Source organism: Triturus cristatus, chromosome 10 (genome assembly GCF_964204655.1).
Source record: "Triturus cristatus chromosome 10, aTriCri1.1, whole genome shotgun sequence".
Lineage (NCBI taxonomy): Eukaryota > Metazoa > Chordata > Amphibia > Caudata > Salamandridae > Triturus > Triturus cristatus.
Window position 1 is genome coordinate 148,806,983 of NC_140593.1, and position 26,530 is coordinate 148,833,512.

Below are 26,530 nucleotides of genomic sequence, written 5' to 3' on the forward strand. Positions count from 1 at the left end.
CTGTCAAATCACATTCACACCATGGTGTGCATTTGTGCACACACTCGAATCCAGGCATCCCGCTGACAGCAGCAATTAAGAAAGCCATGGGAGATAACGGGTGTAAAATGGCCTTTATTCTACCTGAGTCTTTTGTGTGAGTGTCTGTCTTTTATGTGTCTGGGTGTTTGCCTGCGTGTGTGCGCGTGTTTGTGTGTGTGAGAGAAAAGCATGTGAAAGAGGGAAGAAATCCAGACACTAGGGCGGTATTTTAAAGGACATTCTTGGAATGCTTTGTGTGAGCATTGCTGCTTGTTTCTGTGAGTGCGCACTCAAGAATATATAAGTGATGGGCCACATAGTAGAAGTGTCTTATGTCTTGTCATTAGCCCCGCCTCTAGCCCCGCCCACTTGCTACACTCATAGCTCATTTTAACAGTGCCTGCACTTATTTTTTCCCATTTAAAGCACTGGTACCGGCCCATTTAAAGCACTGGTCCACCCACTTTTTTCACAGTGTGGACGGCGTCCTCCCTGCCAGGAAGTTGGGCCCCACTGAAAAAGATGCTGAATTCGTCCCGGTATAATTTCTAAACACGAGGACACATGCAGCCGCGCCTGCACGTTATCTGCTTTCCATCCACAACAAGGTGCAGGTGGGGACGGAATGGGGCTCTCTTATTTCTGACTCCTGCTGGGCCCATAACAAAGTCCGAATGTGAGGGGTCATCAGGCCTCCTTTTGTTCAGTCTCTTGGCTGGGAGCAGTCAGGAGCCTCACACCTGATGCAAATGCAACAGGGAGGAAACAAAGGCTCACACCTTGTTAGTACTTCACACATAGTTAAGAGGCAGCTTTTCACTTTGTTCAGTCCCTGTTTACAAGAAATGCATGCATGTAAGAATGTCAGATGTGATGGTCTTACACAGTATTTGCACAAAATAAATAGCATTTATATAGTGCTTACTACCCCTGAGGAGGCGTTGTAATAATTTAAATATCATTTTTTCTTTGAAAGCACTATGGCTAGAGGAAGTTTACGCTGACAAAAGGCAACCTTGTTTTATGTGTAATCTACAAAAGTGTGAATCTTCTGCCTAAACCAGAAGAGTTTGCAAGTGTATTGGAAATGTACTCAAATGTACTCATGATACACCTGCTAAACATATATGTGAGGGCTTAAGATCTGATGTCACTTCTTGTGATGTCACTTCCTGTGATGTCACACGCTGTGATGTCACGCGCCGCAATGTCACGTGCTGTGATGTCACTTGCATACTGATCAACTAGGTTAGTCCCCCCACTTCTTTTTTTGGGACTTGTGCTCTGGGGTGGAGGGTCCCTTCCAGGGCTTGCCGTAGGCTTCCTTTCAGGTGCCTGCTGGACTGTTCTGAGGATACAGTCCTTCAGAGGAATGTAGTAGGTTGGTAGGGCGTAGGGGTGTCTGGTGTTAGCCCCAATACAATTGCACCAGTCAGAGAAGGAATCTAGGATTGTCAATCGTCCCTCCCTGATGTCACGGAGACCAAAGTGGGCTCCACAACATGCCGGCAGGGGGCTGGTCCAATCTTAAGATGCTGTGAATCTCCCAGGGCAGGCTGAGTGGATGCTGACAGAGGCCTGGGAGCTGTGGCAATCAACACGACGGGGGCAGGCACCAATGAAGCTGTGGGCGAGTGGTATGACCGGTGGTAAGTGGTGGTCAAAAGAGTAGGGAGGTGAGACAGCTCTAGATAGTAGGGGGCTTACTTACAAGCCCCTTGCGCTGCCGGTACGTCACTTTTAACATGGGAAAAAGTGACGTACCGGAAGCGCAAAGAGCTTGTAAATAGGCCCCTAGAAATTTTGTACTAAAAGACTCTTGTGTGCTTGGAATGTGTGCATTTCCATCTATTGATAGTGGACAGTGGACAGGGCCAGACTGGGAACAGTAACCATCACTGGCAGATTGCTGCCTGACCGGCCCTGGGAGCAGAGCCGGGGGGATGCAAAAAGCACCACTCCCACTTTCGTTACCGGGGGCCGATATTGCAGCACTGCAAAAACTGCCCCCAGTGACAAAACTGCCTCCCACGGCCAGAAAACCGCCCCCATCTCTCGGGCCCACCGGAGAAATGCTCGATGCCCTCTACGGCCAGTCGGCCCTGACAGTGGAGAATATTCCAGCGATGGGTTGAGTGGCAAACTCAGTGTAGAGTAACCCTGTCCTGCCCCCTTTGAGTTATAAACTTAGAAATAAAATGCTCTTTTCAGTAATTGGAGAGAAAGCGGGGTTCTGAATGTCTAACTACGGAAAGCTGGGTACAGAATGTCTAACTACGGAAAGCTAAGTTCAGAATGTCTGGCTGTGGAAAGTGGTTTCAGAATGACTCACTATGGAAAGCTGGGCTTGGAATGTCTGACTACCAAAGCTTGTTTCAGAATGTCTGACTGTGGGAAGTAGGGGTCAGAATGTCTGGCTGTGGAAAGCTGGGTTCAGAATGTCTGGCTGTGCAAAGCGGGGTTCAGAATGTCTGGCCATGGAAAGCTGGGTTAGGATTGTCTGGCCATGGAAAGCTGGGTTCAGGTTATCTGGCTATGGAAAGCTGGGTTCAGAATATCTAGCCATGGAAAGCTGGGTTCAGAATGTCTGGCCATGGTAAGCTGGGTTTAGATTGTCTGGCCATGGAAAGCTGGGTTGAGATTGTCTGGCTATGGAAAGCGGGTTCAGATTGTCTCGCTATGGAAAGCTGGATTCAGAATGTCTGGCCATGGAAAGCTGGGTTCAGAATGTCTGGCCATGGAAAGCTGGGTTCAGAATATCTGGTCATAGAAAACTGGGTTTAGGTTGTCTGGCCATGGAAAGCTGGGTTCAGGTTGTCTGGCTATGGAAAGCTGGGTTCAGATTGTCTGGCCATGGAAAGCTGGGTTCAGATTGTCTGGCCATGGAAAGCTGGGTTCAGATTGTCTGGCTATGGAAAGCTGGGTTCAGATTGTCTGGCTATGGAAAGCTGGATTCAGAATGTCTGGCTATGAAAAGTGGGTTCAGATTGTCTGGCTATGGAAAGCTCGGTTCAGATTGTCTGGCTACTGAAAGTTTTTTTTGTGACCTCAAAAACCAGTCACTCACTAAAATGCATTTCAGTGGAACAAAATGGAGGTGCCTTATCACCAAGAAAATCCACCAGTTATGCATCTAGGAACCTTCCACCTAAATACTTCAAGAAAAAACACACCATTGAATGAACAATTGTGTGAACTTCCCTCCAAAGTTTAATGGTCTTCTTCATAACAGCAATATTATCCAAGTGAGTGTACTCCCATGTATTTACTGGAAAAGAGTAAGGCACTCACCTTTGCCTTGGGCCCTTTGACTCTACCCCGGTCAATACTGCTTGTGAGTGCCCTCCCCTATGGATAATATTATTTAATTAGAACATTGGTGTAGGAAATCTGCCTTTTCTACAGTGGTGGCTACACCCTGGAAGTAGCAGTGGGAAGGAGAGGGGGAAGAGAGATAGGAGGGTTAAAAAAACTACTCACCTGCCGGTCGGCAGGCTGGCCATCCGCCGCCGTTTCTCCTCGGTCCTCTTCCTGGCTTCTTCTGTGGAAAAAGGAAGCACCTGGGCTCCCAGGCTCCCCATGACAAATCACAACGCTGCGTTGTGATTGGTCCGAGTGCCATCGTTCGGCGCTCAGCCAGGGAATGGGAGCCTGGGCATGTTCTCCACACAGGCTTTAATGCGTCCTGCATGGAGAACAGGCAACGTGTGCATTAATGTTTGACCGGCCCGAGTGGGCCGGTAACAGACTCATGCGCACTTAGATAGTGCTCACCACTCCTCCCCCTTCTCTGAGAGCAGAGCAGATCGCCCGCACTGCTGAGACACCGCAGCAGGAACAAATACAATTATAATAACACGAGTTATTATTCCATTTTATTGGTCCTTTTTTTTCACTGCAAAAAGCAGCGGAGCGACGCTACTCCCTCTTAGCGGAGTACTTGCCACTGCTTTTCTGCGTGATCGCCCTGGATTTTTTGCCTTTTGGTGGACCCTATATTTTTGCTGACATTAGACCTCTGTGCTCTTTCCCCTTGCTAACGAGTGGTAAAGTGCCTGTGCTCCCCTTTTAAACATGGTCGACGGGCAAATTCCTAATTCGCATGTTTACTGTATCTATAAGCGCCTAGTATATGGTACAAAACATTGCATTGGCCCGTAAGTTAAATCTCACTGGTGGACTGCTGCTCCTATTGTACCATCAACTACAGTGACAATGTAAAACATGGCCTCAGGCCTACCATTGTAGCATGATTATGGCGGTTACAGACTGCAATTTGACTTATCAAAATAAACCCTTTGACATAGCAGTTGTAACTAGAAAACTAGAGTACAGTTTAACATTCTAATACTGTATCTTGGGAATAGAACTAACTAGAAAAAAATGAAAAAAATGTTTTAATAGTTATTAAACATCCAATTCAATGGTGAATTCGGTTTTTAATAAATATTAAGGAAAAGCCACTTTAAGTTCCAGGAGGTTAAATGTGCATTTGCTCTCCTAATCTGCTAGCCAGTAATTAGTATTTGAATAGGCGTGAAGAAGGTGTAAAATGCTTCCTTAGAGCAAACAATATGCTGACCTGAATAGGCAGAAATGACTCCTCTGAACATGGAAAAATATGCAGGGTGGGTCTATGAACATCCTTTTTGACACTGCAGTGTCAATTCCTGCTTGAATGATATCCCGTGCTTGGCAGGTTTGGATTTTTTACACATAACACTGGGACTTCACTTGAAAAGAAGGGAAACAGGATGCCAAAGCAATTGTTGTTTTTCCGCTGTCTGGTTGCTAGAAAACCTTGCTTAGCTACACCAGACTTCTGCCTCTGAATTTTCCACAAACTGGACTTTAGTGTTAAAGGTGGAAGAACTCTAGGGTCACCATAGTACACTCTATACACACACACACACACACAAACACACACAACCAGCCCTTATAGCCCAAGTTTTGTGTGGCCGAAGACATATGCCATCTTGAAAATGCCCAAAGTGGGTAGAGTTGGACCCAGAAACCTTTACCTCATTGGCTTGGGGCGTGCGCAGGAGTCATCCCCACCCACTAGCTCATGCCATGCATAAATGTGGCATCTCTGGGCAGCCACTTCAGAGCACTCCTGGACCTGACGAACATCAGAAGAGGCCTGAACCTGCTGTCTGCAACCTGAGAAGAGCCCTAAAGGGGTGGATCTGCTTTCTCTTTAACCAGGACAAAGAAGTGTACACCAAGTGTCATAAGGCTGACCTTCTGTTCAAGCTACAGGGACACAACAAGCCTCAGGAGGGCTTTTCCTGAATTTGCCAAGCTGACCAGTGGCAACTAAACCTGGGGGGCTTTAGAAGTGTACTCCTCTGGTGGTTTAAGGCTTAAAGGACTAAAGTCAGAAGGTAAAATCTTTGGCCAGGACTAACCTGGTTGACGCGTTCAACCCGCGCTCCATTGCTGTCAGCGTCAAATTGCGCCTAGGTTCAGAACTACTGCGAGTATTGACTATCATTGGTACTTTAAGCTTCTTGGCTCTATTCCTACTTAAATCTTTTAAAAATCATATCTCCAGTCCCTTTATTGGATTTTTGTCATTTTGGTGTCATTTTGTTTATTAGAAATTAAAAGTTTATTGTTTTGCATTTTGGCTTTGCTACTGTTTGGCACTTCAAAAATAATTTACACTTTGCCAGAGGTTAAGCCTGTCTGCTCTGTGCTATAGCTATCAGGGGATTAAGCTCTGGTTAATTTATTGACCTTGAGGGTTCACCCTCACAAGGGTTGTGAGTGTTGCTTGAGGTGGGTAGTCACGCACCAGAAAAATAATCCAATTTCTTACAATTGGAATTTGGGCAGTTTCATCGATGATAAGGGAACAGCAAGGGGCTATAAACACTGGAATAGGTCAACTGCTGTCAACGTTCCAATTTCCTAATCTGCACCCTCTGACTCTATGTCTCCCTTGCTTCTCCTCAGATTATGTGGATTGTGCATAGGAATGAGAGAAGCAGAGGCTGTAGGGAAGGACCTCTACAATCTCAGCTTCTCTCCTACCATCTCTCTTAGTGTCACTGGAGCCTCAGAAGGAGGTAATGGGGAAATTCTCCCCAGCTCCTGTCTCCCTCATCTCAGCCACACAAAGAGCAGAACATTGACAGCCCAAGGAGAATAAGGGGCTAATCGCTGCCTACTTTCACAGCTCCTCCTGTGTGTGTGCTAAAAGTTGTCAGCACACAGCAAGAGATGCGAAGGGCCCTCAAGCTTCAGTGGCGGCAAAATTTATAAGCCCCCCACGACTCCCGGGAGGCTGCTTAATGGGTGGAATGTTCTAATAGCCTTAGTGCCCTCCGTAGCAGGCTATATTGGCCATTAAAGGCTTGCTCCCTTGTTATGGGCCCCGCCTTCTGCTCAGGCCTATAGCACTGGAGAAGGCCTTTAATTGTTGGCATAGCCCATTATGATGGCCTATAAGGCTACAGTAGAAGATTGGAAGGTCAAAAGCTCCATTCAAGACAATGAAGTGGCTCAAGGACAATAATGGCTGACACAGACCTTCTGATCCAACATTCCAAGATTTGTCTTTCTGTTTCTCCCTTTGTAATATGTAACATTCTACCCTCAGTTGACGGGAATCTTCTAATAGCTTTATAGCCCTTCTGCCTTGGGCTAAACCAGTTGTTGAAGGCCCTCTTGCTCTCTATAGGCCCTTGTCCACGGCTTTGGCTGATGACTGGCTCAGGGATTTTAACCTCTGCAGCAGATTATAAATCTTTAATATGTCACATACATTGTGTTGGAGCTTTCTTTAACTAGAAACATATGTGTTTAATAATGAGTTATTTGCAAATAAATTAAAAAAAATGGTGATGTGTAAACTGTTTCCATGCCATAATGCTAACTAGACCTCTACTGAATCATTATAATAATTAATTGTGTGTTTTTGTTTCTCATTGGCATCGCATGCGTTAAAATGTGCACTGTTTATTTTTTATGACATGTTGGTCTCGAAGTACTCTCTGGAGAAGTGTCTTGTTTCTTTTCAAAGGCTTCTTATTGGTAGTACACTGTATTGCATTCACACCTGATTCTTTTCTATTGTTTATCTGACTAGTTTGCTCTGACAACTCTGGTTGACATTAGGTCAGAAGGGGCACATCTATATTCATGTAGTGGGACGGTAGGGTTATATGACATTTTAAAATGTTGAAATGTGATTTGTCAAAATAATGACACTGTTGCTCACAGAATGCTGACCTTGCAGTTTCTATAATTTTCTATTGTGAAATTTGATATATAAACCCTCAAATGTAGGGGTGAGCAAGAGACTTTTGGGATTCTACTAAGGATGCTGTCTGATCCTCTATTGATTTGCTGAACTTTTTGGGATTTAGGGCCTTATTACGAGTTTGATGGTCCGACCGCTGTAGGAATTTGTCTGTGACCGGTAGGAGACTGCTGCACCTTTGGCCGTCCGACCGTCGTATTACTAGTTTCTCCAGGGGCTGGTGGTGTGACTGTAGAGGTCTTACGGTGGTGGGCACTTTATTTCAATATGTATCGATGCCTGTGTGTACATTCTGTCTGCATATGGGTCGGATGCACATATATGCAGGATATGTGTTGGAAAAAACCACATACCCATTGCCGGAGTCCGAGCCTTACGTGGGCAGTCCCAATAATGCGTATATGGTATCAATGCACTTACCTGTATTTCGTCGCAGACGGAGTCACATTCCTTGTGGTGAAGATGCTCCTGTGTAGGGGGAACTGGAGAAAGGGATCTATGTCGACATCTGCTGGGCAGAACTAGAAGAGGGTGAGTATGCACCACAATTCCTTCGTCTCCACCAACCTTTAGCCGGTGGTCAGAGTGCCACGGTTGGCTTGTGGGAAAGCCAGCTTGTAATACAGACGGCAGTTTTGTGCCTCTGTATCACCCTTTGAGGCTGCCTTCCCCCGCCCGTGACCTCGGCGGTGTGCTGGAGGTGCTGGCGGTCCAGCGGTGTTCCTTGTGTAGGCAACACTCCCAACTTGTAATACAGCGGTTGGCTCACCGCCATGGAACCACCACCGTTGGGACAGCAGTCCACAGACCGCCAAACTCGTAATAAGGCCCTTAGCCTATTTTTCAGATTTTGCTTAATGCTGTTTTTTACTTAGAGTCTGTGAGACCTCATAGCAATGGATTTCTAGGTATTTTGACAGATGCAGTGAGAGTGCTGCTTTATTTACATTTTTCATTTTCCTTCATTGCACTTTAATATTTTAATAAACCTTCATGGTTTTAGTTTAGTTTAGTTTTTAAATTTACAATGCGCGGCAGCTACCCAAAAAGGGTTTCCCGGCGCAGAAGCAGGTCAAGGCGTGATAGCCCTGTGCCTTTTATTTATCGAACAGCCAGGTTTTTAGCGACTTGCGGAACTTGATATAGTTTGTCTCATTTCGAAGAGCAGTGGGAAGAGAATTCCAAAGTGAGGGGCCAAGGTGTGAGACAGATCTGCCGCCCATCCGGGCCAATTTGAATTTGGGGACAACAAACCTACCTTGGGTGGCTGATCGAAGATTGCGGGAAGGAATGTATGGTTTGGCCAGGGCCAGCAGGTAGCTGGGAGCATTGCGGGATTTAATTTTGTGCATGCAGTTGAGTGCCTTGAATATTATTCGACTCTCGATTTTCAGCCAATGTAATTTGCGTCGATAAGTCGAGGTGGGGGATGGTCTTAGGGACTCCACATAGAAGTCTAACTGCGGCATTTTGGGCCGTCTGTAGTCTGTGGATCACTGATTTATTTGATCCCACATAGAGCACATTGCCGTAGTCAAGCCTTGATGTAATTAAGGCATTGACTACGGTTTTTCTAGTCGCTTCTGGTAGCATCCAACACATTTTCCGCAGCCATTTAATGATGGTAAAGCAGGTTGCTGCAACTTCGACGGATCGAGGATGCATACTAAGTGCATCGTCAATTATGATGCCTACGTTTCGGACTTGTGGCGAGGGGGATGGAGATCACCCATTTTGCACGGCCAGTGTTGCTGGTTCCAAAGGTCTTTCTGTTTTCCCAACACCAGTACCTCCGTTTTCTCGCCGTTTAGTTTCAAAAAATTATTTTGCATCCAAGATGCTATATTGTTTAGGCCAATTTTTAGAGTAGAAGGGGCAGTGGTATTATGTGAAGATAGGGAAAAAAGAATTTAAGAATCATCGGCGTAAGAAAACACGGATAGGCCGGGTTTCTCTGCCAACTCAGCTAATGGTCTTACATAAAGATGAAATAAGAAAGGGCTGAGAATAGATCCCTTCTAAGTTATTGATCTCAAACTCACTTTTTGAGTCATTCTTCATAAATGACTGTATTCTGAAACGCTGTTTTGTATCTTCTCTTTAGGGACATACTCCCTCATCTGTTCTTGAGGACAACACCGTCCCCGGCCCCACATCTGGGCGCTATGAGTGCTTTGACTATCATACAGATTGTCTAAGCAATAGCACCCTCAATGTAAAAAAACAAAAAACTGTGTAATACTGATTTTGGGATGGTTATAAAAAGTCTTTTCTAAATCATAAAAGTCGTTTTTGTAAAATCTCTCAGTTGGTCCCACATCTCAGAGAAATCAAAAACAAATGTTTCCAGGTATAGAAGGGCATGGGAAATGAAAGGCACTCCCCCCCCAGTTCTTTAAGGGTACAATCGGGTAACTCATAACATTTAACACAGTCAGCTCTGCAAAGGTAAATGTTGACCTCTGCATATCTGAATGCACTCCAGTAATCCCAAATTATTCTGAGAACTCTAATCAATCAAATGTATACGCCTCAAATGTAAAGATATTAATGAAATATAAGTGATCAACAAAAATGCACAAATAAAGAGTGAAATGTCCAATGAGGCTTCGATATAAACGGAGAGGTATAAACACAGGGTGAATCGTGGAGTGGGGGTTGAAAATTGCACTGTTACAGTAAACAGTGTTTGCTTGTTGTGAGCCAGGACTCAAACTGCTTACGAGAGAGAGAGAGAGAGAGAGAAAGAGAAAAAGAGAGAGTGTGTGTGTGTGTGTTTTGTTTTTGCACGAACAAGGGAGACTGCACGGCTTTGAGTGCTCTGACGCCTACAATAACAGGTAGATCCCCCCTTCCTCTTCGACAAGGCGCTCCACAGAAACATGACATTTCACGCACACCATTGATGCCATAAAACAGCAGCGTGTCAACAATTCCACCGTCACAGCTAACGGCATTGCAATGTAGACATGCATTAGGAATGGCAATTTAAATGTAAAAGGCCTGAGAAGACAGCTCAGTGAGTGCAATGTCCACTCCTGACACCGGTATAAAACATCCAAGTTGTGAGTTGGAATGTCAGTAGGCCAACTCTGCCTTTCATCCTGCCGAGCTCGGTAACTTGAATTATCAGGCCTTTACACAGGAATTAATAATGAAACGCTATCTAGCCATTGCCTCCCCAGAAAAATATAATGCAGTTAATTCCATGTTAGTGAATACAACCAAAAGCAGGGATGTTACTGGTGGATAAAATGTTAGTGACAAAAGATAAGACACAAAGGAGCAGGTTTACTACGTTTGCACACAACGCAGTGCAGCAATACAAGTTGCGTTGCTGCTTGTGTGAAAGGGAGCGAGCATGTCTGCTAGGATATGGTGCTGCTTTCCTCTTTGCTGGTGCACTTTAGGCTGCCATGCGCCAATGCACCCACGCTGCACCGTACTGCAACGCCATGTACACTATGTCAAATATAAGTGTTGTACTGGAAGGGTACACTTTCAGTACAAAATCTATGCTTAACAAAGGACGTCATTTCACCGAAATGCAGGTAGCGGAAGTGACATTGTGCACCCTATGACCTCCACTTTCACTCACACACACACATACTTACACATTCACACAAATTCGCACTTATACACGCTCTCACACATAAACACACTCTCACCCGCAAGCACGCACACAACATACATTTAAAAGCATTTTAACTTAACTCAGCTGCCTCGGAAGGGCATATTCCAGTTTATAGTACTTCATTTTTATTACACTATTAGTGAATAATATATTTTATTTTATTTATTCACTATCAATGTAATATAAAATTGACAGAAAATACAGAGGTTGGAGCCCCCAGCTGCCGTTGTGTTCCTGGCACTGAATTTACCACCTCTAAGGCCAGGGGTCGCAAAGGCAGTGCTGGGGGCAGCACAGGGCAAGCCAGGGGTCGCAGCTGCGACCCTTTGGTAACCCCTAAATGACATCCATGTGTTTAACACTTTTTCCACTTTGTGCATGTGCTGTACAGTGCAGCACACACACAAAGTTGAAAAGGTGAAAGAAAACGTTTTGCAAACTTTATACCTGCATCTAGGAGGCATGGCTTTTGGTGCAAATCTTGCCTCTTTTTAGTACAGAGGGTTTTGCATCAAAAGCCATGGGTGGTTGCATCGAAATGCCCAAGTATCATACACGGAACACCCTCTTGACACACAGTAACACAAATTAGCACTAAACTACTTTGCATTTCTTTAGGGCTACTTTCCAACACAAATTAAGATTTACTCTATAAAAAGTATTAGTAAATTTGCCCCTAAATGTACATGTTTCACACCCCAGCTGACTTATGGCGCAGCCTGTGGGGAAAGGCCTGCTACCAAACTATTCCTTTGCAGCTGTTGCCATGTACTTTACTGAAACCTTCCCAACTTGTGCGTTAAATGTTGAATACTGTGAGATGAAATTACTGATTCTGTGGGGAGGAGCTGCGGCCTATCAACTAACTTCCAGAGTGTTAAAAGTCTGCTGGTTTATAAACCCAACTTCCCCTTTTTACCGATTTGTGTGATCCTACACATGCCACGTCAAAGTTTTCCTCTGTCTCTGCCAGTGCTTAATTTGTAAAATATTAAGTGCCAGGGCTCTCACCAGGAGGCCACTTCAGCTTGCATCACCCATCGCCGTTGCCGCCAAAACAACTACTAACCATCTCTCTTACATGTAAATGCAACAGATCGGATTATTCCAGGTCCCCAAAGCTAAAGGGATGGTGGTATTAGCACTATTTTAATGTATATTGTATTTCTAAACAACTGTTGTTCTGCTCATCTTTAAATTAGATAAGCAGCGCCACCATGTGGTAGACTGTTCTCAGTATGGTGTTGACAATTAGGTGCCGGTGCCGAGCACCGGAAACCAATTAAGTGCCGGTGCTGAGCACTGGAAAGCATTGGCTCAAATTAAGCACTAGTCTCTGCTCTCTGTTCCCTTATCCAGTGGCAGCTGGTGACATTTGAAAGTGGTGAGGCACTGATTCAGGGTCATATTCACAACAAAGTGGCGAAGCATGTCGTTAAGCCGAGAAGGCTAACGACACACTTCATCACTTTAGAAAAGCAGGGCTGCACCGTATTTACAGGGATATGGTGTAGCCCTGCATTTCCTCCTGCGCTGGCGCTAAATTTAGCTGCCTAGCGCCAACGCAGGCACCCTTGCGTCATAGTGCAAGGGTGCCTGTGTTGAGGGGAAGATTGTTTATGTGCAGGAAGGTCCCCCTTACTGCACATAAACAATCTTTAAATGCTGTTTTGAAACTTCTATGTGCGCTGCAGCACATATACAAGTTTCAAAACAGCATTTTTTAAAAATGATTATTTATGTGCTGGAAGGGAGACCTTCCTGCACATAAACAATCATTGGCGTTTTGCTGTTTCTATGTGTGCTGCCTTGCACACATGGAAACAGCAAAAACGAGGAGAAATAAAGGATTTCTCCTCATTTCCCCTGTTCAATAAGATCAGGTTTTCCCTGGCCTTAATTTTGGCACTGCCTCCTGTTTACGCTGTTCTTGTAAATAGGGGGCAGCGTCAAAATCAATGGGTGTTGTGGTGGAATGCACACCACAACACCCACTGCCCACCCCTTTCACGCTAAGTGTAGCATAAAAGGTGACCTTATTTACAAGGCAGTGTTAAGCCACCTTAAGTGGCTTTAAGCTGCCTTGTAAGTAAGGCAAAGCTCCTATCGCCATCACGTCACTGAAAGTGACATTGTGGTGGCAATAGGGGCTTGTAAATATGCCCCTCAGTGTTTTCCCGGGGCCTTTTCGGTATTTACTGGGTGAATCAGGCAACATTCCACATTTGATGAAGGGACGCAAGGGGAGGCTGAGTGTATTTGATTCCATATGGATGTGAAAGACAACAATTTGATGCCAGAATGAAATTGTTCCTTAGCTCAGTGCACAAGTTAATGGGGTGTTTATCAAGCAGGACTGCACAGCACACAGGGCACGTGGCTTTTCACAACAATAGGCACTCTGATTAGTGTACCAGATAGAATAGGGATAGGTAGGGATCAGAGAAGATTTGCTATCTAAGCTACAAGTGGTACAAAACACGGCAGCACGCCTGACACTAAATAAACTGCTACGTACTCCATCAATATCTTTACTGCGGCACCTGCATTGGCTTCCGATTAGGAAAAGATCAATTTTTAAACTCCTGTGCCTGGCATTCAAGGCCCTACATGGACTTGGACCTACTTATCTAAACGCAAAGTTGCAATGGTACTCTCCAGGGCCCCCCCTGAGATCTAGTAGACAAAGGCTACTACGTACTTGCAGAATCAGAAAAACCAAGATGGGAGGGAGGGCATTTTCTCATCTGGCCCCCGCCCACTGGAATAGTCTACCAGACGAGCTGCGAGCTTGTCCTAACCTGTGGCAATTTAAGAAGCTTCTCAAGACGTGGCTGTTCGGCTAGATCTTTATGTTTTGGTAATCTGCCTCCCAGGCGCCGAGAGATCCCCTCGGGGATGATTCGTTGCACCCTATAAATATTACATTAAATTAAATTAGAATATTTGCTTGTCTATCTTTGTCATCCGAGTAAGATAGCAGCTTCGGGTTATGTGCCGTCGGCTGCAAAGGTCTGGTCACAACCTGCAGATTGGAATTTCCAGCACTAGTGTGATAGTTCAGCAGGTAGGGTATCTGCTGCACAGATGTGGGAAACTGCGGGGACGCAGACTCCAGACCCTATCGAGAAATTCCATTCTATAGCCCCCTGAGGGCTATCATCTAGGGCTTGGGCCTCTATCCCACTGATCTGGGGTAATTCACTTGCCTTTAAAAAATTGACCTTTTCCCTTGCGAATCAGATGGTGTGTGCTGTGGCTCACCTCTTGCTAGCCCAGAGGCGCGTGAGGCTGCCCGCCTGTCGCGGTATTTGGACATGTGCTTGTTGTTCTCCCGCTGTAGTGGCCCTTCTCACGACAGCTCAGGCGCAAGTGCGAATGTGCAGCCAAAGTTTCTCAAACATGTAAAAACAAAATTGGAATTCATTTGTTCGAATCGATCTAGGATTTGTGGAAATATGTCAGTACTGCCTGAATGCGCACTTTGCGCAAGTGCGCCTGATAGACCGTAAACCCTGCTGCCTGTGCAAGGTGGAAACTGGCGTTCTTCTAAGGATGTGTGCCAGGATGTGTGGTTTGAATTTTTGAAGCATAATGAACCCTACATTTGAATCTTTGTGAAACTGGCGAAGCCTTTCATTGTTCAGAAGTTGATCAAATAGGTGCTGCTGAGTTAGATAATGGGATTGCGTACATTTTGAAATACAAATGGCGAGATCTTAAAAATAAAACACACACACACTTACAGATACTACTGGCTGTCGTCCGGTCCGGCGTCTCGCCGTGCTCGTGAGGGTGCGTTCTGACTGAAAGCAGCCTGATGCAGTTCCGGTCCAGGGGGAGGGAGGAAGGTGGTAGACATTCCTTCAGCACACCCAGCCAAGGACCTAACCAATCCTGGAGCTCCTAGAGAAGCGCCAGGATTGGTTCAGGCAGGCTAACCCAGCGCTCCTTTTGAGACTGGGGGCCTGTGGCTGCAATCTGTCCGGCTGTTCAAAACATCTTGGATTAGTGCATCTGAAGTGAGCATGTCAGGCTGGCCGTAGCAAGCCAGCCGGCCAATTCGACATGCACACTTTAGCTTTATGCAGTCCTCGTCCCTGCTGTCAATCAGCAGGGATGGCCCCGCCCTCGCCTGCACCTGAGCTGAAAGTTAAGTAACAGCAGCACTTTAATATGAAATGGAATGGTAATGAATGGGGACCATTTTATTATATTTGCTGCTGTGCTCGCAGCAGGCGTGGCGACGCTCCTCCACCCTAAAGGAGGTACCACCCCTGCCCTTATCTGCTATAAAATTGAGAGTGCTGAGAAGAAATTTATGGGCAGATTTACAAGCCCCTTTTGCACCCTTTTGCACCGCCTTTGCGTCACTTTTGTGATGCAGCAGCAGCATAAAAAACGCGGCCAATTTACAAGGTGATGCATCTAGGGAGATGCGTCACGTTGTAAAGACCTGCGTCACATTACACCTTCCTCAGGTATAATGTATGCAGGGTGGGGGATCCCACGCACGAAAGCCTTGTAAAAGTGACGCAGTGAACTCTACAATATTTCACTGCGCCACATCTAGGGCGCCACTGCATCACTTCGTCAAAACCTTACACCTGCTTGAAGCAGACGTAAGGAGTGACACAGTACAATAAGTATAGGCCTCAACATGCATTGCTGGAGTTGTGTTGTGCTTGCGACACAACTCCAGCAATGCGTGACTTTTGGGACAACAGATGCGCAAAGAATTTCTAACGCATCTGTCAGTTCTTTCGCCATGGTGCGCCGTATTTTAAATACGGCGCATCCATGGTGGCGCAAGGGTATTGCAGGCTGGCGCCGGAAACTGACGCATCTCTATTGATGTGTCAGTTTCTTGTAAATCTGCCCCTTAGTTTTCAGTATGTGTGATATCTGTGAACATACAATTATTCCATGCAAAGATTTAGATTTACTTGACAAAAGCATCTGCAGTCTTAGCCTTCATTCAAATGCACTAGAACCTGTTGAAATGAGGGTTGATATTTGTAGTTCATCATGTGCCCCCCCCCCCCTAAATAAACTTTACTAGAGATGACGCTGAACCAATCGTCCACATGATTCGCCCTGTGGCATGAACATAGAAGAAAGACTCTCCCTGGAGCCGAACAGCAAAAGCGACACAGCGACAGCTTCCACTTTTTAAGTGCCTCTATCACCCACCTCTTCGTGATTCCTGGACAGCAGAGCCACCTCCGTCCTCATGCTCTCTATCTGACTTTCCAGGTCCATTTTTGTCAAATTAGCGTCATCAATCACTTTGTAGAGGGAGTTAATTTCTTCTTCCACTGCTTTTCGGAAAGGTTGCTCGTTCTCATATCTGGAAGGACAGGATGTCAAGAAATGCATGATCTGCAATACCACAGCCATGACCCTGCCTGCCTTCGGGGCACCGACAATCATTTCTCAATGCCATTCCACTTAGATCTGCCCCCAGGTGGATGCTATGCCGCACAAGTCGAACTTGTAACAGAGAAAGACAGTCTCCCAGTGATTTATCTTGTTACAACATGTAATCTATCAGGTGTCTGAAAAGGGAGCATGCAGGCTGTGTGGACTGTATTGGGATTTATGCACAGTGTTGTGAAGAAACATACACACTATACATTTTTTTTTATAAAATCCATGCTATTTCCACAGAAACTTTGTATTCTCCTCTGCTCTATAGGATCGGGTCCAAATGCACAAAGAATTTGCATATGGATTGCGGCATGTTTTTTTTTTACACACCCAAACAAAAAATCTATTTTGGGATCTACAAAGCCACACAAATCCCGATTTGCGTGGCTTTATAAAAAATGTTTAAAAAAAGATATATTGTAAGGGTGCGCATAGCGCTGCTTTGTGTTACCTGTATCAGGTACCTGTGTTTACATGGGTAGTGCATGGATGTTGCCGTGCATCCACGTAATGGACGTAACACCATATTTACAAAGACTTGTAAACATGGGTTTGCACCAAAATGGCACGCCTACCTGAGGCTGGCATAGCAAGTGGACTTTATTTCTCCTTGTGTTTTCATCTGTGCATGTGTGCTGCATTCTGCAGTACACATGCAAAGAGGGAATAGCCTCAAATGATAGTCTTTTGTGCGGGAAGGTATCCCTCGCTGCACAAAACCTATCCTGAACGCAAGGTAGGCACCCATGTGACAAGATGCAAGGGTGCCTGTGTTGGCACTAGTCAGCCATATGTGTGCCCGGGCTAGAAGAGAGTAGAACTGCGTCATATTGTTCATAGTTTTGTAAAGTTCTGCTCTCTCCCTTGCGTACCACACAGCAACTTCACTTGCTGCACAGCTTTGCGTGATATGTTAGTAAATATGCCCCTAGGTTCACAAAAGCAACTTAAAATCTTCTTGCAGGTTGACACCGAGGTTTTAGTATAGATATTCAATTTGTGGGACCTAAAATGGTCTCCAGGAGTGCTCATGGGAAGCTGCAACACCCACAGGTTGTAGGTGTCCTCCTGGGTGCCCTTTGTGAATTCCAATTCACACTAATGCAAGGGCAGTGTTTTATGCATACTTGTACACTCTACACTATTACACTCCTGAAAATGTCTTGTGTGAGAACAAATGTACTTTAAAACTCCCACCCCCTTTTTTCAGTCACCGGAAGATGTTTGCCTTGACTAACACCTTCCCCAAAACCTCCATTAACTTTGCATGTGTCCCATTCCTATTCCCACCCTTGGAAATGGTTGCACATTTACTACTGCTCTTGACAGAATTGCAATCTTTTCCAGGGTATGAATTGGCTGAGAAGAAGTTTATTACTGCATACAAACTCATAAGTTTCTAGGGGTGCACAAACTTTCCAGAGCATTCCTCTACTTTAAGCAGCTATAATCCCACAAAATGTTACCCCAAACTAGACTAAATCATGCAAAAAAAATAAATATATATATATATTTATGCATGCTAATTCCCATTTTGTGAATTTAAAAAGGGTTCTGCCTTCATAAACCATGCTCTCTGCATGTGCAAGTTGAGCTACAATGCATACATGGATTTGTTAATCGGGCTGCATTCGTTTGCATTATTTTAAATAATTATACACCTTTCATGAATTGTATATTTGAAAGCATTTAACATTATGTATCATTTACACACTAAATCTGAATACATTGGAGTCCTGAACAGGCATCTGTTAAAATCATCTAAATATTTGACTTATTCACATTTTCTTCATTTAGCAGCTATTGCTTTTCAAATTTATGGATGCTGTGTAAATTGAAAATAACTTCAAAATGATGTGTAGGATTTTCCGTGGCGAGCTTTAAGCTTCTTTTTGCATTTTGTCTACAAAGTGAAAGAATCTGTGCATTTTCCATGGATTATATTATTATTCATGTCTGTCATTATGTACATTTACATGTAACCTTCCAGAAGCCTCTTTTAGTTATTTGTCTTACGGGAGGTTTTGTGCACCTGTGGAAGAAGTTCGCATACTTCAGTGAAAGAAAATCTAGAACTATTCTAGTAAATGTTTGAATGAAGCCTTTGAATTTTTTCTTTTCGCAGGGGCTTAAAAACCTGTCATACAGCCTCATGAAATGGTGAACAGTGTGAAGGACATGTCCACACTCTGTACTGTACCTGTCCTTCAAATCCTCACCGCAGGCTTGGATGTTCTCTGTCTGCAGCATGAGGCGGGCATTGTCCAGGACAGCATCGCTCACCTGAAAAGAGACAAGGACATTGCTCCTAAAGTCAATATTTTGTGCAAAAGAAGATCTCTTCCTCAGTGAGGCTTTCCAACTGAGCCCGGGTTGCTTTTATTTGTATGTGGGAAGCAAGCTCTTCTAACATCCTCTCGAATTCTCAACGATGCCCTTGGATACAAGAGAGATCATTTTTCATGGTCATTTGTCATGGGGGACATCCCTTGGAAAGCCACTGTGCTAGAATCTCACCTCTGGACTTATGGCCACTCAGCGGAGGTAAATCAAAAGTCTTGCGGTGCATGTCTTTGGCGTGGGACACCTTAGAAGCCAATGGAGGTGAACAATTGTTTTGAGGGTGAGGAAGCTTGCAGGGCGGATGACGATACTGGAGTCTATCTCCAGCTTTCAGCACTGTGGATGGGTGCATAGGATAGCAAGGCAGGGTGCACCTAAATGAGGGTGATTTAAGGACACTGGGCCTGATTATGTAAACATCCATTTTTTAATGGCAGCTTGCGTGGTGGCCGGAAAAGACCCTCGGCACAAGCTGCCCACACGGTGCAGTAATGTTTAGGGGGCACCCAGGCCCATAGTGGAGGACGAGGAGGGAAGGGGCCCTGCTAGGGGCCCACAAAATCACTTTCTGACAGCCTTTCCATGTCGGAAAGGCTGACGTGGAAAGGCTGTTGGAAAGTGACATCATAAACCCGATCGCGGAGCCAAGGCTGGTTCCGCTGTCATTATGCAACTATGTCTGTTTCCGACGCGCCGATGGGCTCCTTGAGCCTGTCGGAAGCGCAGCGGACAGTCCCTCCACCCGATGCCTCCAACCGCCCGTCCGTCATAATGCTGCTGTGGACCCCAATGGCAGATGTTGGGCAGACCGCAACCAACGGTCGGTCACCGACATCATAATCGGGCCCTATGTAGTAGCCTTTATCTGTTTGTGGCCAGCTTAGAGGACCAAGCCATGAACATGCTGTTTCCAGATCTTACTTTAGACTCCGCCAGCCGATGACGACTGCTAGACCCCCTTCTGCCTGCCCATGTCTCCAGCCGTAAGAACAACATAGATTCCACTTGGCCTCCAGCTCTGTGCTTGCTCTACACCCTCTTGCATCTTTGACTCCCTCGCTCTCACCATGTTTTTTTATGAGCCTTCACTATTCCAGAATATTTCCGAGTCAGTATAGTGCATATGAACCTCACTATATTCTCACTCTCAGGGGTGACAAGTAAAGCTCTAAGAATCCTCTGATTGGTTGATTGACTCTTCTAATGCTTCTGCAGCGGTAGCTCATGCAGTTACAGATTTACTGGGACGTTTGGTCTGAGCCCTTGTGTAATGAAGAGAAGTCCTATGTGATGTAATACAGCCAAGCGGTCGGAACTTTCATGCATAAATGCAGATTTTTAAACTGAAATTTGATGCAAGTGCAACGCTAAATAGCATTGCATCACAAGTGTGCAACCCCTCATGATCTACGCCTCTAAGCGAGTGATACAGTGATGAATAGGTGAGCAAAGGAAAGTAATCGCAGAGGGTTTAAGCCAGTGGCGGCTGCCTTGCAACAGGGATGGTGGGGTGGGGGGATGGAAAAATAAATGAAATAAACTTACTTTCCCTGCTGCCTCTGAGCCGTCCTCTTCTCTCAGCACCAGAAGCCCCCAGTCTCCCAGTCTCTCCCAGCCAATCAGCGTTGTGATTGGTCTGAGTGGCCTGTTTGTCCGCTCAGGTGGTGCCTGGGAGCCTAGACATGTTCTCCACGGAATTATGCAACACAGCCAGGTGGAGAACATGCTAAGTGCGCAAGAGGGCCGGCCAAACAGTCATGCGCACTTAGGGAGTGCAAACCACTCATCACTCGGCTCTGGCGAGCTCAGCCATGCCCCACCCCGACTGGGCTCCAAGTCCCGCACAGAAAAATCAAATGATAATAATGTCTTGTTATTATCATTATTTTTTTTTTTTGCACTGCTCAAAGAGCAGTGGGTCGACACTCCTCCGCCTTAGCAGAGGAGCCGCCGCTGGCTTAAAGGTCTTTCAGCAGTGTTTAGCAGCATTGGCATTCTTAGTCCTTCACGAGGCTCTTTAGATTGTCATTCACTCTTTCACTGACCACCTACAGGCGAGCCTGAGGACAGCAAGTGGAGGTTAAAGGTTCCAAACGTATACCTGTTGCACCGCCCCTTCTCACTTTCAATCCAAGTTATGAATTTGATGGCTGTGCTCATCTTACAGGGTTTTGCTCCCCTCTAATGTTACCCAGTTTTCTGTCTTCCAAAATGCCCATAACCAAATCTGCCGCCCCTTAGACTTCTGGATTTTGTAACTTTTTTTTAGAAAATCTAAAATAGTGAATGCTTGAATTAATGTGAGTCAATGATTACACGGACTGCATTGAAGTGTGAAGTCAATCCCTTTTCGCTCTCCAACGTCAACGAGGTATAGGTTCAGGTCTGGGGCACAGTGCATACAAGACCGACATCTATGCATACCCGTTACACTCAACGCGTTGCACTGAGGGAAACAGTACAATTGATGCATAAAATTCTTGAATTAATCTCAACCATTGGTAGTTACTCAAGACACATTCCAATCCATGATTGTTTTCCTTACCTTCGCAAGAAACCTCAAAACCTGGCTCTTCGACAGACCCCCCTCCTTGATGGACTGAAACCTGCGAACCCCCCCACCCACACTCCCCAGCGCCTTGAGACCCTTACGGGTGAGTAGTCGCGCTTAACAAACACCTGATTTGCTTTGATTTACCTTACCACCTCAGACATGAGCCTGTCTGGTGCTTAGCATCCTTGGTCCTGCTATATTAGGAATTCTCCAGCCTAAACTGCCAGGCAAGGTCCCATTCAGACCAAAAACACAAGCAACCCCAAGTGGGAGCCACACACAAGACATATTTTGTGGCTCCCTGTTCCGAACACTACACATTTAGTGCCAATTTCAATCGAGTTCAAGCCCTCATGATGCAAAATAATATTACATCATTTGAAAAGCTTTCAGAAACAAAGGCACAAAAAAGAACAAGCATTTACAATGCAACGGTCTCGGCATTGTTAAAGTTAGAGCTATTGGCATTGCTCATGACATTATTTTTGTTTATGTTTTTGTTTTTAAAACATTTAAAGAAACAGCATTGTTATTTACAATGTCAATAGCTTAATCACTCTCAAATGCGAGATCTATTGCATTTGCACCCACACACAGAGCCACACACACAAAGCCACCCACACACAGAGCCACCCACACACAGAGCCACCCACACAGAGCCACTCACATATAGCAACCCACACACAAATAAACGAGCCCCCTCCCCCTTCTCAGTTCGATGGGCCACGCCCCTTCACACCTTCAATGAATGACTCCGCTTGGCTCCATACCCGCTAATTGGATCTCCTGCAGCTTGAGGTGTGTAATCTCCATTAGCCAGGCTGATCCCGACACAAATAGACACTGCACGGTTGTTTTTCTTGGTCCGTCACAGCGCTTACACGTCCCTTCCAGGCACCTCCCCGTATCTCCGAGACCTGCACTCTCGTTGCTTCTCACTCGCAACTTGAACATCCTTATTTCACTGCGGTGCCCTCCATTAAGGGGCGCTGTGGGGAGACCCCGTGGGCACAGGAAAGCCAGCTCCATGAGCAGAAAGAATTTCCATCGGCCTCCTTTATAGGAGTCACCCGGTGAATGACGTCACAGTAGGTGTCTGGTTGGGGGGCGTCCAGCTGACTGTGGCGAGTGGGGTGGGTGTGCTGCTGCCACCTTTATTGCGCATATAAATTACATTATGGCCTTGGAGACGGGCCAGGGGCTGTGAGGCCCGAGCGGCATCTGGAACCAGCCCAGAAGCAGCTGCTCTCGAGCAGATTACATGCGCTAAAAGGGGATGCTCGCCCTGGCATAGGAGAGGTGGCCATGCGCTAAAAGGGGATGCTCGCCCTGGCATAGGAGAGGTGGCCGTGCGCTAAGAGGGGGTGCTCGCACTGGCATCCCAGAGGTGGCCATGCACTAAGAGGGGGTGCTCGCACTGGCATCCCAGAGGTGGCCATGCACTAAGAGGGGGTGCTTGCCCTGGCATTGGAGAGGTGGCCATGCGCTAAGCGGGGGTGCTCGCCCTGGTATCGGAGAGGTGGCCATGCGCCAAGAAGGCCAGTCCAACGTTAGCAGGGCCGGTGTAGTGAGGTCAAAATGAATGTCCGGTGCAGCGCTAGCAAGGACAGCCCAGGGAACTTCTCACAGATTATAAGAGGGGGGAGAAACAGTGCCCGAACAGGGCTCCTGCATTAGGAAGCCAGTCCGGCGCAAAGAAGAGTGGTCCAGCGCTAGCAGGGCAGGTCCATCGGCAGGGTCGATCAAGTGAAGGTAACGCTACACCAATAGTAACAAGGCCTGTTCCACAGCAGTAGAGAAGTAGAGGAAACATCTGCTCAGAACCAGATTACAGCCTGGAAAGAGGGGGTGCCGTTCACGTGGATGCGCACCAGCTGTGAAACCTGGAAGCACAGGGCCAAGAAGAGTGGTGTCTGTTGCCTTACCTGGCGAGAGCCATGAACACCGCCGCCTTTCTCCGAGGACAAGCAGAAATGCCTCGGAGAAACGCAGCGGCATTTTCAGATTCGGGGGCGTGTTTTTCTTTCTCTGCTCTTGCCATTGGCTGGAATGTTTACATTCCAGAGGAGAGAAAGAAAGTAAAAAACACGCCCCCGAATCCGAAAAAGACGGGGCTTTGTTTGGAGGGACAAAGTTCTTCTCCGATGGCTGACCAGCATTTAAGAGGCCAGCCAATGGAGAAGAGGGGAGAAGAGGGGCGGGTTCAAGCCCCTCTTCTGAAAAACGTTAAATCTCGGAGCGAGACTGCGCAAGCGCAGCCTTCGCAGCCGAGATCTAAAAACTGCTGAAAGTTCGAGCTGCCAGGTACCTGTAGCCACATTGTACGACATTGTTCAAAAACCTTGAACAAGCATAAATAAAGCCATGCCTTTTTGCTTCAGGATCTACATATTGTTTTATCTTTCAACAGCAATATTTTAGATTGAATTCAGTAAATAACCTGCCTTTCTTACAATTGCAGAAAAGACATGGTAAATAAGAATTGGTGGATTTTGAGTGGATGCTGATTTGAAATCATAGCTTTCATTGCAGCATATTTGTAAATACAAGTAAATCTTGAGTCACGCCTGGCATTTCCACCGCTGCCGGGAAACTCGAAGCCCTTCTCTGAGGATTTTCACGACCGCATCCTGTGAAATCTGATAACTTTCTTCTTCATTTTCTTCACCTGCCTTCTCTCCCCTCTTTGTCTATGAGTACATGTCTCTTGCAAAAAAGCGACCTCCAATTCTGCTGAGTAAGAAAAATGGAGAGTGGAAGGAAATAGGAGAGAGACAGAGGGGTAAAGAGAATGGTATAATGAGACAGGTGAAACATTGGCAGAGATCGGACGAGGGAGGGACATAAGTTAAAGAGAGAACGCTGAGGTAGTCAGAAATAATGGTACAGAGAGGTAGAAAGAGGAAAAGTAGGTAGAGAAAGAGAGGTAGAGATAGGTAAGCTTTTAGAAGGAAGTAGAGGTAGAGAGAGAGATAGAGAAACGAAGTAGGACATATAGAGAGAGGGAGAGAGGTGGGCTACACTGAGAGGTATAGTAGAGAGCGAGAGGTATGTTAGAGGAGCAGAGGAAGAAAGAGCGGGAGAGGCAGAAAGTTGATGTGAGATGTTTGTGATGGGGTGAAATAGATGAAGGACAGATACAGGGAGATGAGATGCAAAAAGAGCAGTAAGGTGGAAGAGGGTAGGTAGGGTTGAGGCATAGAAGGATGGTGAGGTAAAGAGAGGCACAGAGAGGCCAGCCAATGGAGAAGAGGGGAGAAGAGGGGCGGGTTCAAGCCCCTCTTCTGAAAAACGTTAAATCTCGGAGTAGTGGGGAGAGTGGTAGAGAGAGAAGAGGTAGTGAGAGGTGGAGTAGAGAGGAGTTTTGAAAGAGGTGAAGCACACAGAGGTGAGGTAGACAGAGTAAAGATAGAGTTAGAATAGGTACTCACATAACACAATGGTGAGGTAGACAGAGTAAAGACAGAGTTGGAATAGGTACACACATAACACAATGGTGAGGTAGACAGAGTAAAGATAGAGCTGGAATAGGTACACACATAAGACAATGGTGAGGTAGACAGAGTAAAGACAGAGTTGGTATAGGTACACACATAACACAATGGTGAGGTAGACAGAGTAAAGACAGAGTTGGAATAGGTACACACATAACACAATGGTGAGATAGACAGAGTAAAGATAGAGCTGGAATAGGTACACACATAAGACAATGGTGAGGTAGACAGAGTAAAGACAGAGTTGGTATAGGTACACACATAACACAATGGTGAGGTAGACAGAGTAAAGACAGAGCTGGAATAGGTACACAGAGATGTAGCGAAAGGTAGAGAAAGAGGGGTGTGGTAGAAGAGGTGGAATAACATAAGGAGAGAAGCATTGGACAGTAAGATAGTTGAGGCATAGACAAATAGGTACTCGGTCTGAGAGAGAGGTGACATAGTTGTTGTCAGAAAGAGAGATAGACAGAGAATTTAAATAGAGAGAAGGATGGAGATTTACTGATTGGTGATGTAGCGAGATGAGATACAACAAGTTAGAGATGGATGAAGTAAAGAAAGGTGAGGTGGAAAGAGAGGACAGTGCTCCTTATCAAATATATCACAAGCAGTAAGTGGATTGTCAGTAGAACAGCTCTCGCTATCACAGGACATTACTCACTGTCTATGAAATCACTGTCAATAAGTGGGTTCTCAATAGACCAGATCTCGTCATCAAAGGACATTGTTCCCTGCCTATGACATCACAGTCAATAAGTGGGTTCTCAATATACCAGATCTCGTCATCAAAGGACATTGTTCCCTGCCTATGACATCACAGTCAATAAGTGGGTTCTCAATAGACCAGATCTCGTCATCAAAGGACATTGTTCCCTGTCTATGACATCACAGTCAATACGTGGGTTGTCAACAGACCAGATTTCGTCATCAAAGGACATTGTTCCCTGTCTATGACATCACAGTCAATAAGTGGGTTGTCAATAGACCAGATCTCGTCATCACAGGACACTGTTCCCTGTCTGTGACATCACAAGCTGCAAGTGGGACATCAATGGACCAGCACCTGCCATCACAGGACAGTGTTCCCTATCTGTGACATCACAAGCAGTGAGTGGGTTGCCATCCCACCCGTTCTTGCCCAGTAAGTTGGTTTGTAGTAGACTAGCCCTTGCAACAAAGGACAGTGTTCATGTCGGCGGACCAGCTCTCGGTAGCACTGTTCTTCTTTCTACAATATCACAAGAAGGAGGAGGATTGCCATTGACCTGCTGTCATCATCACAGGATGGTGTTCCATGTCTATGACATCGCGGGCAATTAGCGGCTTGTCAGTAGACGGATCTTGCCGTCCCAGCAGAGTTTTCCTTTTCTATGACATCACAAGCAGTAGATGGGTTGTCAGAAGACCAGCTTTTGGCAACAAAGGGCAGTGTTCCCTCTCTGTGACATTACAATAGGAAGTGGACTGTCCACAGGCCAGCTGTATGCATGACAAAGACATTTAAAAACATATGTTTTATGTATGTTGAAAATGTTTATTGAAAGAACCAGGTTTTAAATTCAAACCAAGTGCCCAAGTCCACAGAAGTTGTAGGACACTCTTACCATGTCTCTTACACCTTCACCCCACTAGCAATTCCCCAATGGCATGCACATTCACAGGACATCTAGGCAACCGTTACAGTTCAGGATTGTCACAAGGATGAGAAGTGGTACTCTGGCGGCTAGAGGACTCATACCCGAGGTTCAGGGCAACATGACCAGTCGTCAATGGTGCTGTCA

At 45.8% G+C, this 26,530-nt stretch overlaps 1 protein-coding gene across 2 annotated transcripts in view; it reads right to left on the reverse strand.

The window, feature by feature from the left end:
• Positions 1 to 26,530, reverse strand: part of BFSP2 (beaded filament structural protein 2) — a 44,214-nt gene that overhangs the window by 16,499 nt on the left and 1,185 nt on the right. For both annotated transcript variants that reach the window (XM_085629965.1, XM_085629966.1), the window contains exons 2-3: positions 18,556 to 18,638; positions 16,119 to 16,275 (exon numbers count right to left, since the gene is read on the reverse strand). In XM_085629965.1, coding sequence (XP_085486091.1) covers positions 16,119 to 16,275; positions 18,556 to 18,638 — 240 coding nt within the window. The remainder of the gene's footprint in view (positions 1 to 16,118; positions 16,276 to 18,555; positions 18,639 to 26,530) is intronic.